Below are 13375 nucleotides of genomic sequence, written 5' to 3' on the forward strand. Positions count from 1 at the left end.
ACAAAATGCTGGTGGAACACAGCAGGCCAGGCAGCATCTATAAGGAGAAGCACTGTCAAAGGGTCTCGGCCCGAAACGTCAACAGTGCTTCTCCCTAAAGATGCTGCCTGGCCTGCTGTGTTCCACCAGCAGTTTGTGTGTGTTGTTTGAATTTCCAGCATCTGCAGATTTCCTCGTGTTTGCTGCTTAATGAGCCTAGTTTTTTTTTTGTTTTTTTGTTTGATTCCAAATTAATAAGCAGGATGGACATCAAATAGTTAAGAAAATGCATTAGTCCTTCAGTGTCTGAGAGTGTCAGGTTATTGGAGTTTTACTGTAAATATACTGGAAATGTTGGACAGAAAGGTAGGCACAAAGACCTATGTGAGTGACAGTGGCTAACGAGTGTCCCCTTCCCTGTGGAGCAGTCCTCTTAGTTTCTGCACTTTGTTGTTCTCTCTGGAGCTCCAATGTACCTTCTCTTCTCCCTCAGGCACTGAGTGTGAGCTTGCAGGTGGAGGTCCTCCCAGCTACGCTTCATCCAGGCATCGGCCAACAGAACCACGGACGGTGGAAGCTAGTGCGAGTGGAGAAGGTGAGAGTCAAGACGGGTACAGTGGTGATGTGGAAGGCGACACCAGAAGGAGCCCAGCAGGTCAGTTCTGCCCTGGAAAATGGCTGGTATGTGATTCCACTTGATCCTCTGCATCTGTGATCCTTTTCTGTTTCTTTCTGTCTTGCTCTCTTTCAAATTTTTATATTTTCATTTCTTGAATCTGCCTGTCACTGTCAACTCTCTACTGCCCATAACACTGCTGGCATTTAGGGCAGCAATGAAGGTCCTCCATCACTGGGGATGTTCAGGGCTTCTTCCTCATGTCGGTAGCTTGGTTTTCACTACTGTTGGTCATGCAGGTTCTGGGTGGAGACTCTGGAATACCATCACAATCAGATGTAGAAGGATTCTTCCTTGTTGTTTCCGTAAAATTTTGTTTAACCAGTCAGTGTTGCTAGCCCGGAACTGAACCACTCTTAGTCTGGCTTCTACCCTTTGACCTGTTTGGCCTGAGTGGTCCTACCAAGAGCGAAAGCATTAAGCCCTGACCTCAGCCCTCTCTGGCTCATTGGGGCCTGCAAGCCTCCAAACCCAGTGACAAGGTTGTGTTCTCTTGGAATGTAACTGGCAGCACCCATCACAGCCTTAGTCCAAGCATGGACCAAAGAGCTAATAAGGTGAAAGCGATTGACCTTGAAATCACATTTGTGTGAGAGTAATATCAAGATGCTCCAGTGAAACAGAAGTTAATGGGCATCACAAGGAACACACTCCAGTGCCTGGAGCCGTACCTCACCTAAATGAAGATGTTATAAATATTGGAGGCCAATCATCCCACCTCAGATATTATTTCAGGCCCAACTACTTCTTCGGCTTCATCCAATAACTTCTTCCATCATAAGATCAGAAATTCCTTCAAACAGGGATTTTATCCCTGTAATTAGAAGCACATGAAAATGCCGCACTGGAAAAGCTTGTGAAGATCACTGGAAGAATCTGAAAGTGGTACCCATTCCTTCAAGCATTGACTCTCTTCTCAATAAACTTTCACAGTCCATTCTATACATTCACCAGACTCTGTGGAAAGTTAATAAATTTAGCCATCTGTGACACTTCCATCTTCTCAAGAATGACTCCTGTTTGCCTGTATTTTTTTTGTGACACAGAAGGAGGCTATTAGTCTAGTGACTCCCAACATATTAAAGCATCATCCCTACCCACCCTCTCCTTATTTCCCTGCATATTATTCTCTCTCAAACACCCATCAACATTTCTGTTTAATTCTTACCTGCTCCTAGCGGCCATTCACGGTGTGAATGGTTCAGCAAATGGGTATGGGAGGAGGCCAGGGCACTCTGCAGAAATCCATACAGTTACAGAGAGAGCAAGCAAACTCCACACAGGAAGCACCAAAAGTCAGGACTGAATGTGGGTTGCTAGAGCTGTGAAGCCAAAATATAACCATATAACAATTACAGCACGGAAACAGGCCATCTCGGCCCTTCTAGTCCGTGCCGAACACTTACTCTCACCTAATCCCACCGACCTGCACTCATCCCATAACCCTCCTTTCCTTTCCTGTCCATATACCTATCCAATTTTTTTTTAATGACAAAATTGAACCTGTCTCTACCACTTCTACTGGAAGCTCGTTCCACACAGCTACCACTCTCTGAGTAAAGAAGTTCCCCCTCGTGTTACCCCTAAACTTTTGCCCCTTAACTCCCAATTCATGTTCTCTTGTTTGAATCTCCCCAACTCTCAATGGAAAAAGCCTACCCACGTCAACTCTATCTATCCCCCTCATAATTTTAAATATCTGTCAAGTCCCCCCTCAACCTTCTACACTCCAAAGAATCAAGACTTAACTTGTTCAACCTTTCTCTGTAACTTAGGTGCTGAAACCCAGGTAACATTCTAGTAAATCTCCTCTGTACTCTCTCTATTTTGTTGACATCTTTCCTATAATTCGGTGACCAGAACTGTACACAATACTCCAAATTTGGCCTCACCAATGCCTTGTACAATTTTAACATTACATCCCAACTTCCCTGCTCTGATTTATAAAGGCCAGCATACCAAAAGCTGTCTTCACCACCCTATCCACATGAGATTCCACCTTCAGGGAACTATGCACCGTTATTCCTAGATCACTCAGTTCTACTGCATTCCTCAATGCCCTACCATTTACCGTGTATATCCTATTTTGATTAGTCCTACCAAAATTTAGCACCTCACACTTATCAGCATTAAGCTCCATCTGCCATCTTTCAGCCCACTCTTCTAACTGGCCTAAATCTCTCTGCAAGCTTTGAAAACCTACTTCATTATCCACAACGCCACCTATCTTAGTATTACCTGCTTACTTACTAATCCAATTTACCATCCCGTCATCCAGATCATTAATGTATATGACAAACAGCACTGGACTCAGTACAGATCCCTGAGGCACACCACTAGTCACCAGCCTCCAACCTGACAAACAGATATCCACCACTACTCTCTGGCATCTCCCATCCAGCCACTGTTGAATCCATTTTACTACTTCAATATTAATACCTAACAATTGAACCTTCCTAACTAACCTTCCATGTGGAACCTTGTCAAAGGCCTTACTGAAGTCCATAAGTCCATATAGACAACATCCACTGCTTTACCCTCGACAACTTTCCTTGTAACCTCTTCAAAAAATTCAATAAGATTTGTCAAACATGACCTTCCACGCACAAATGCATGTTGACTGTTCCTAATCAGACCCTGTCTATCCAGATAATTATATATACCATCTCTAAGAATATTTTCCATTAATTTACCCACCACTGATGTCAAGCTTACAGGCCGATAATTGCTAGGTTTACTCTTAGAACCCTTTTTAAACAATGGAACGACATGAGCAATACGCCAATCCTCCGGCACCATCCCCGTTTCTGATGATATTTGAAATATTTCTGTCAGAGCTCCTGCTATTTCTACACCAACTTCCCTAAAGGTCCTAGGGAATATCCTGTCAGGATCCAGAGATTTATTCACTTTTATATTCTTTAAAAGCACCAGTACTTCCTCTTCTTTAATCATCATAGTTTCCATAACTACCCTACTTGTTTCCCTTACCTTACATGATTCAAAATCCTTCTCCTTAGTGAATACCGAAGAAAAGAAATTGTTCAAAATCTCCCCCATCTCTTTCGGCTCCATACATAGCTGTCCACTCTGATTCTCTAAGGGACCAATTTTATCCCTCACTATCCTTTTGCTATTAATATAACTGTAGAAACCCTTTGGATTTATTTTCACTTTACTTGCCAAAGCAACCTCATATTTTCTTTTAGCTTTTCTAATTTCTTTCTTAAGATTCTTTTTACATTCTTTATATTCCTCAAGCACCTCATTTACTCCATGCTGCCTATATTTATTGTAGATCTCCCTCTTTTTCCAAACCAAGTTTCCAATATCCCTTGAAAACCATGGCTCTCTCAAACTTTTAACCTTTTCCTTTCAACCTAACAGGAACATAAAGATTCTGTACCCTCAAAATGTCACCTTTAAATGACCTCTATTTCTCTACATCCTTCCCATGAAACAAATTGTCCCAATCCACTCCTTCTAAATCCTTTCGCATCTCCTCAAAGTTAGCCTTTCTCCAATCAACAATCTCAACCCTGGGTCCAGTCCTATCCTTCTCCATAATTAGATTGAAACTAATGGCATTGTGATCACTGGACCCGAAGTGCTCCCCAACACATACCTCCGTCACCAGACCTATCTCATTCCCTAACAGGAGATCCAACACTGCCCCTTCTCTAGTTGGTACCTCTATGTATTGCTGCAAAAACCTATCCTGCACACATTTTACAAACTCCAAACCATCCAGCCCTTTTACAGAATGGGCTTCCCAGTCTATCTGTGGAAAATTAAAATCTCCCACAATCACAACCTTGTGCTTACTACAAATATCTGCTATCTCCCTACAAGTTTGCTCCTCCAATTCTCGCTCCCCATTAGGTGGTCTATAATACACCCCTATAAGTGGTACTACACCTTTCCCATTCCTCAATTCCACACAATTAGCCTCCCTAGATGAGCCTTCTAATCTATCCTGTCTATCCTGCCAAATCCCAACGAAATCCAGGAATATTTAGTTGCCAATCACACCCCTCCTGCAACCATGTTTCACTAATCGCTACAACATCATATTACCAGGTACCAATCATCAATCCAAAATATACAGAATTTCATTTTTTTAATCTCTGAGTAAATACCAACACTGAAACTGTTTAAAATATTCCCTGATTCTATCTGAACAGTTAATAACCTGACCAACCCACATCCTCCTGAGCCAACAGACCAAACCCATTGCACAATACATACAAACTGTACAGAGCTGATTAATCATTGATTATTATTGTTGTTCAGAAAGCATTCATGCAGAATAGTTAATGCATTTGCTTATTTAACTGTAGATGTTACATCACGGTAATTCATTTGGAGAAGTTTCAATATGAAAAGCACTATATAAATGGTGTTTCGATATAGTACTAGCACTGAAAAAGATCACAGAGCACAGGTTGGTCTTATAAATAATTTATTCTCCTGAATACTGGGTTGTGAAATCCTTATCATCTTGAATATTTCAACATGTGAGATTACCTATTTTGCTATGCATCAGAGCACAGTTATTGTGATGCTTTGGTCTAATGCTGTGAATCCGGAAAACTGAAATAAATGCAAAATATGCTGGAAACACTCAGCAGGTCAGTTAGCATCAGTGGAGAGAGAAACACAATTCATGTTTCAGGTCAAAGACCCTTCGCCAAAACTGGGAAAGAGAGGAAGACACAAAAGACTGAAAATGCTGGAGTCTAGAGCATCACACAAAGTGCAGGAGAAAGTCGGGGGTCAGACAGGATCTACAAAGGGAAATGGGTGGTTGCCATTTCAGGTCGAGAACCCTCATCTGGACTGGTGATAGATGAAAGGTCTTGACCAGTAACGCCGACTGTTCATTTTCCCCTATAGATGGTCACTGATCACTGAGTTTCTCCAGTGTTTTGTGTGTTGGGAAAGAGAGGGCATGAGTTGTAGAGGTGGTGTGGGAGGTGTGGAAAGGACATAAGGTATGGCTAGTGTTACTGTGGGGACAGGCTATCGATGAAGCATCAGGCCCAAAAGTTAATAAGGGCTGTTAAAGAGAGAGCACAAAGGAAAAAGTTAAAGGAGTGAAATTAAAAGCTGAAAGAAGTGAGCAAATGGTCAGGCTGGGCTTATGAAGAGAGAGGAGATGAGTTAAAATTGTAAGAGACACACAAGAGATAGTAGATGCTGGAATATGGAGCCAAAAAAAGCCCCAAATACGGGAAACACAGCGGGTTTGAAGAGTTCCAACCCAAAATGCGGGGTGACTTAATGTTGTTCAGTTTGAGATACAGCATGGTAACCAGCCTTCCCAGCCCAACAAGCCCACACTACCCAATTACACCCCTGTAACCAATGAACCTACTAACCTGTACATCATTGGAATGTGGGAGGAAACAGGAGCACCCAGAGGAAACTCACATACTAGCTCCTTACACTGAGTTCCTTAGTGTTTTGTGTGTTGGGAAAGAAAGGGAACCAGCTGTAGGGAGAATGAGGGAGGTATGGAAAGGAATTGAACCTGAGTCACCAGCACAGTAATAGCATTACGCTAACTGCTGCCCCTAAACAGAGGACTGGTCCAGGATTTGGAACTGGGTCCTGTTTTATCCCCAAAGCAGGGATCATGCCCCTAAACCTAGAGCCACCCGCTTTGTCTCCTTGGGATGATTTCACAAGAGTCAGGCAGCATCAAAGACCAGAGCGATTGTAATACTCACTTCCAATCTGAATTACAGAGGCCAAAATGGGATGTTACTGTGCGCTTGAAAGTAAACATACCAGAAATAGACACAGAATTAATCAGGAAGATAATGACAGTGCAAAAATAGGTGGAGAAACAGATTGAAGGGAATGCTGGCATGGGTAAATGCCACCAGACTGCTGATGTTTCCAGTGTTTTGTGTTTTATTCCTATGACCCCACTAACTTTAGTTCCAACCATTTTTCCCAGCTGGACGACGTCATACTTCAGCTCCAGTTTCCCGAGCTCCTGCAGCCCTCCACCAAGCTGCTGCACCACAGGCACTTCAAGCAAGTATGTACCTCCTGAGGAAATGAGGCGACTCTTGGCAAAAGTCCATGACCCATTGAGTGGGAAACTGGAACAGTTTCAATGCACAGGAGAGAAATTCAGATCAGTGAGGGAATTATTGAAGGCAGATGGGAGAGAGCTTTGGGGAAGCATTGTAGAATCAGCCCTTAAAAATCTTACAGTAACAACCTCCCAGAATCTGCTACTACCGTTGCAGCATGGCATTTATGCCCACTGTAGGGCTTGCAGTAAACTCTGGTGGAGGATCAGCAAACCTATGCTGAAAAAAAAAAGCAGAAAGAGGAGCATGAGTTGGTCAACCACTCTTCCGATCCTCTTCTGCCATTGACTAAGATCATGGCTGCACTTATACCTTAGCGCTATTTTCCATCAATGTTCCCATTTCTCTTGTCTCCCAGAAAAAAGCTGATCTCTTCACTGAGGTGGAGAATTCCAAAGGTTCACCACCCTCTCCTCTCTGTCACAGTTTATTTAAAGCAATGTTCCCAGTCCTAGACTCCTTAGCTAATAGGAACATCACCCTTTACAGTTCAATCAGATATCCCCTCATTCATCTAAACTCATGGTCACCAAACTTTTTAAGCCCAAGATCCCCTATCTCGGCCTTAGTGAAAGGCAAGACCGACCACAGATCAATTAGTTACACGCATGCGCACCGGGGCAGAAAAGACTGGAAGTAAAACCCCGCAACCCGGAAGTAGAAATAATGTATAAACACCAGGGGTACCCACCCTTTTTTGCACTGCGGACCAGTTTAATATTGACAATATCCTTGCAGACCAGCTGACAGGGGTGTTAAACACAACGAGAATACAGCGATACACAAAGGGGGTTCCTTACATCCAGTCTATTCTGCAATTTAGTTTTCACGGCTCTTGGCACTTAGCTGCTGTCCCGCTTGCTCATGTTTTTTTCTGCTGAAAAAAACTCAGTGGGTTTGTCTTTAAGTGCGGGGTGCTTGGACTCAAGGTGCCGATGCAGTTTTGAGGGCTCCATTGCCTGATTAGACAACCTCCGGGCACGAACTCCAGACTCCCGCCCGCCCACTGCCAGGTGCAGCTGATCGTGGGTGGGGTGAGAGGACAAGGTCAGGGCCGGAGGTCCCCGTGCTGGGGCCGCAGCGGTCGCGGTCTGGAAAGAGTGACCAACTGAGCGAGGAGTGCGACAGGACGCGCACCCGCCCCCCCCCCCTCCCCCCGTAGGATCTATCGGCCAACAAAAGTTTGTTTCAGTAGATCGCAGTGGGATAGCTGCTCTGCTACTTACGAAATGCTGAGCCCGAATTAGGTCGTCTGCGAATATTTTGGCACTGGATTCCCCACCAACATTCGGTGTGGTAAACAGGTTTAGAGGCGGTGCTCCAGGCCAGTAGCAACGGTACTTCCCGCCGGCCGCCCGAGGCCAACCAGTGATCCCTGGCGCGAGGGTATCACTGCATTTAGGCGACTGATGACCTCGCATGAGGTCAAGTTCAACAGTGGGTGTAACAGGGAGTGAGGAAAGGTGCAGCTGTCTCATATTGTTTCCTCACTCTGGTTGGGGATCACTGAAGTACACTGTGTAACACATGGCGGGGGAGCTACACGCATATGCACGGGGCAAAAAGAACAGAACTAAAACCCCGCAACCCAGAAACAATCTCTCAACAGTATTTGTGTATTTATTTTTCTTTTTTTTTTGGATCTACTGGGAAAATCTCAAAGATTGACTAGTCGATTGTGATCGACGGGTTGGCGACCACTAATCTAAACAGTACAGAATATAGGCAATCTGCTTATCTCCTCACACAAGAAAACCCACGATCCTTGGAATCAATCCAGTGATGGCATTCCATCCTTTCCTTGATAAAGAGACTATAACTGCACACTTTACTCCATGTGCAGTCTCACAAAGTCCATAAATAATTGTAAAAAGACTTCCTTATTCCCCTATCAGTTTCTCTCTTGAGAAAGGCTAATGTACCAGTTTCCCTCATAATTGCTCCTTGTATCTTCATGTTGCCTTCACCTACTCAATTTCATTTGAACAGTGCCCACTAGATATTACCCCTTCTCAACCCAGCAACTAACTGGTAACTTCACTATAAAATGTGTTTTTTCAGTCAATAAATGTCCCTGAGAAACATACAGGGCCTTCCTAACCTATTTCATTTCAAGTGAAAGGAAGGTTCATGAAAAGTTCTGTTTCATTCAGTTCCATGTATGAAGGCACTTGTTTTGCAGAAATGCACTTTGCCTTGGATCTGCCTTCTTGCCTGAGTATCCCAGTATTCTGTAAATCAAGATGACTGCCGTAGATCTTGGAAAAGCAGCACAAGGGCCGTACCTCCTCTGAATCCCACAACTCTGACAACCAATATTTTTGATTACAGATTGAATGATCCCAATACTGTTTTTTTCCATTCACCCCTCCACTCTCAAATTGATGTGAACCTTCCCCAGTCATTATATCACAATAGACCAATGGATCCCCATAGACGACATTATAATATTATATTGATCAAACACATCCTAGGGGAGGGTTTCCAACTTATTTATGCCGTGGACCAATACTATTAAGCAAAGAATCTGTGAATCGCAGGTTGGAAAGCACTGTAGGGCCTAGGCAATAATATCATAATATTAGCTCTATGTTAATCAGGCCTGTATTTTAAGAGGAAGGCTTCATTCCCTGTGAACTCCATTTTGCTACTCATTATTGGAGAGTTGTGGACTTGTTGATTTGGCATTTTGTTTTCGTCTTTGTGTTTACAGATGTCCCCGGAGCCTATCGACCAGGTCAAGGAGTGACTCCTAGATACCCAGAGCAAAAGCCAAGTAAGAGCAGCTCCCATGTCCCTTCCCCCACTTCTGTGTTCTCTTTTACATCTCCGAACACTGGGCCATCAACCAGGGTTGAAGAAGGAATGACTTTTGTCTGTTTTTTCTCTCCGTGTGACAGTGGTAGGATCAGCAGCCTTGTCGCATTCTGTGTCTAGTCAACCTCCCCCATCATTGGACCCACCAAGGGAGGAGAGAGGCGCCCGTCAGCAAGGCCAGTTTGCTGCGCCCGGCCTGGCCCCTGCAATGCCTCTCTCCCGCCAGCAGGAGCAGCAGCAGGTCGAGGAGGACGAGGAGGCTTATGATTCGGATGAGCCCAGTGAGTGATAGTCGGGGAAATCCAAAGGGGTTTGTTATCAGTGAGTGTAAACCTGTGGTGGGAGAGTCAATATGAGGGAGGAGAGGCAAAACTACAATCTGTGTCTGCTTGGCAGAATGGAGGGGGGGGGGGAAGGAGTGGTGTCACAGTTAGTGGATCTACTGCCTCACAACACCAGAGACCCGGAGTCCTGACATTAAATCCTGTCTGTGTAGAGTTAGAACAAAGAACACTACAGCTCAGGAAAAGGCCATTGGGTCCACAATGTTGTGTGGAACCAGCTAAAAAGCAAATCAGAAAACACCCAATCATTAATCCCTTCTACCTACACCATTTCATATCCCTCCATCTTCCTTACATCCAAATGTCTGTTAAAAGTCTCCAATGTAATTGCCTCTGACTACCATAGCAGGCAGCGCATTAAAGCTATCCACTACTCTGAGTAAAAAACTTACCCCTCACATCCCCCTTGAAGCTACCCCTCCTTATCTTCAATGTCTGCCCTTCAGCCATTTCAACCCTGGGAAACAGCTGCTCTCTGTCCACTCCATCTATGCCACCCATGACCTGGTAACCCTCTATCAGCTCTCCCTGCGCCTGTGTGGGTCTCCTCTGCATGCTCCGGTTTCCTCCTGTGTCCCAAAGGCGAGCAGGTCGGTTATTTTAGTTCTACCGCTTTAAATTTCTGCTGCTGTGTGGGTGAGCAGTTCATTCTGGGAGGGGTTACTTCCGCCCTTCTGCCCCACAATCGTACAAAGTGACCTGGTTCTGGACTTGGCAGGTAAAGCACCTTGGCCCAACTTTGCCGTTTCACTGGTATTTCATAAGTGCAAGTTCTGTTGCAGGGCTTCAGGGGCATGCTGTAAGAGAAGTTCAGGTTTATTCCACTCTGATGAAGCAGTCAGTATATTCTCATTGGAATACAAGCAAACCATATGTGCCAATTTTGCTTGTGAGATGTCAGCTGTTTCATCAGTAGAAAGGTATCAGAATGTTAGTACACTCCAACTCACCAGTTCTTCATGCACTGGTGATGTGACACTTACCAGAGTGGATTATTGTCTTTAAAGCAAAACAAACAATGATTGATAAAAGTGCTCCTTACATCCTAATGTTGGCAATCATTTGCTCAGATGGTTTTGGTTGTGTTCACAGCAACACTGGGAGCGCTGGAGTTCAGTCTGATATACGACCAGGTCAACAATGCTTTGCACTGCACCATCGTAAAAGCAAAGGTGAGCTGGCATCATTTCCCCATTTTCCAATAAGACTGGGAAGATACCAGCAATGTCCAGTTGATTCTGAAATTTCTTCCACCAAGAGAATAGAAGTCGGCGTATACTCATTATCACTGAAGGCAGAAACCCTCAATACATTTAAAAAATCAATTCAAGTTTAATTGTCATTCGACCATACATGAATACAGTTAAATGAAACAGCTTTACTACAAGGTCAAGGTGCAAAACATATTACCAACAATGGCACACAGGATCACAGTCACGTAATAAAAGACTCCCTACGCCTTCCCCCCACTGCCCGACAACACCGCGGCTTGAGGGCCAGTCGTTGCATATACAAGCACATATAGAATATTAGTAAAAACACAGCCACACAACACATATATGTAAAGTCCTTTATAAGCACTAACTGAGCACTCAGCTTTTGTACCTAATTGCATAATAACCAGCTTCTGTGCAAATAGGTTTTTATATTTCCATACAATGATTTTAACTGCTTTCATTGCAAAGAGAGACTTGGAATCCTACAGTCTGGTATAAGCACAGGCCTACAGGGGACTGGATGTGGTGGTGCATTCAAACAGAATGATAGGGCCAGTTGAGATATTGAGCTCTGAGAGAGGTTTGGATTGTCACTTCAGAGACTGAAGCATTTATTTCAGATTGCTGGATTAAGCCAACCCTCAGAACTGGTTTATCAAAGATCTATTGTCATTTGGATTATCCTGATGTCAAAGTAGATATCCTCCTGAAAGCAATGGCATCCACATTGTTTATTTGTGGCAACTTTATGAATTCAGCCAATGTACTGACTGGACATTTATGACTCCTGTCCTCCAGGGACTGAAACCCATGGATTCTAACGGCTTGGCTGATCCATATGTGAAAGTTCACCTCCTGCCTGGAGCCAGCAAGGTGAGATCGTGAGCGCATTTTACTGTCCTCCATCAGTCCCACAGGAGATATGTGACCCCTCTGCCCTTTAACCACTGTGATATAAGGGAAGCTTCTATGTTGTGATATCTAATGAGATATCACCTTGACCTGGCTTTCCAAAATCTCACAGGTCTGTTTCTGATATTCTGACTTTGCTTCTGAGAAATGACATGGACTATGACCAAAGAAAAAATGCCTCGAAGTTGCTTAGCACTTTAGTGCAAGGGTGTTTATTAGGTGCGTCAAACCTACAAACGTTAGTGAAAAGAAAGCTGCCGATATTTACAGAAAGATATCTATCAGAAAACACAATAATAGCTCCATACTTTTTCCAGTGTGAACTCTGGGCAGCCCTGATCTCTCTCACTGAGGGTGATGAATTGCCAACAAAGTTAACATAAGACTACACATGAATTAGAATACAGTGCACCTCACAATGTAGTTACAGTCATATTACAAAATAAACAGCAATATCTACCTAAAAAAAATGAAATACTCCACCATATATGATGGGAAAGGCACCATTAGCCAATTGGAATACTAGCTCAGTGTAAGACCCATTGTAGAAACATGTGGGGGAAGACATTGAAATGCATACACTCAGTGGCAGGAATACACTGAGATGGACTTTATCTGATAGTGAGTCGGAAGCCAGACTTAAACTCCCGCTCAGTCAAATTCTATCTCATGATATTCCTCTTACTTTCAGATATATCTGATTTATTGTACCTAGGGTTACAGTGGTTTGTAATAGTCAGCTGGTCTTACTGGAGCAGCCGTATGAAAATACATTAATCCTAACACCTAACTCATGGGGCCATGAGTTAGATCATAAGATGATAAAACATAGGAGCGGAATTAAGCTATACAGCCCATCGAGTCTGCTCCAACATTTGATCATGTCTGATTTATTTTTCTTCTCAATCCCATTCTCCTGCCTTCTCCCAATGCCCTTAGTAATCAGGAACCTGTGAACCTCCACTTTAAATGCACCCAGTGACTTTGCCTCCACAGCTACCTGTGACAATGAGTTCCACGGTTCACTACCTTCTGGTGAACGAATTTCCTCCGCATCCCTATTCAAAAGGGAAGTCCTTCTATCCTGAAGCTGAATTCCCTGAACTGGCCTCCAAAAATCTACAAGATGTACCTTGGAAAAGAATCTTTAACAAAAATACAATTCATTATATATTTTCATGCATAGCTACTGACATGGTACACAAGTGACCATACACAAAAACATGTAGAAAATCATTTTACTCATAAACCATTGATTCTAGGAATGGTGACAGGGAAGTGCACCAAGAGATATATTTAACCAGAAGAACTCTCAGATTTGTC

At 43.6% G+C, this 13375-nt stretch overlaps 1 protein-coding gene across 6 annotated transcripts in view; it reads left to right on the forward strand.

The window, feature by feature from the left end:
* rph3ab (rabphilin 3A homolog (mouse), b) overlaps positions 1-13375 on the forward strand; it is a 269820-nt gene that overhangs the window by 214139 nt on the left and 42306 nt on the right. For all 6 annotated transcript variants that reach the window (XM_059987937.1, XM_059987939.1, XM_059987936.1 and 3 more), the window contains 6 exons: positions 473-634; positions 6621-6704; positions 9476-9538; positions 9663-9860; positions 11016-11095; positions 11939-12013. In XM_059987937.1, coding sequence (XP_059843920.1) covers positions 473-634; positions 6621-6704; positions 9476-9538; positions 9663-9860; positions 11016-11095; positions 11939-12013 — 662 coding nt within the window. The remainder of the gene's footprint in view (positions 1-472; positions 635-6620; positions 6705-9475; positions 9539-9662; positions 9861-11015; positions 11096-11938; positions 12014-13375) is intronic.

Source organism: Hypanus sabinus, chromosome 13, assembly GCF_030144855.1.
Source record: "Hypanus sabinus isolate sHypSab1 chromosome 13, sHypSab1.hap1, whole genome shotgun sequence".
Lineage (NCBI taxonomy): Eukaryota > Metazoa > Chordata > Chondrichthyes > Myliobatiformes > Dasyatidae > Hypanus > Hypanus sabinus.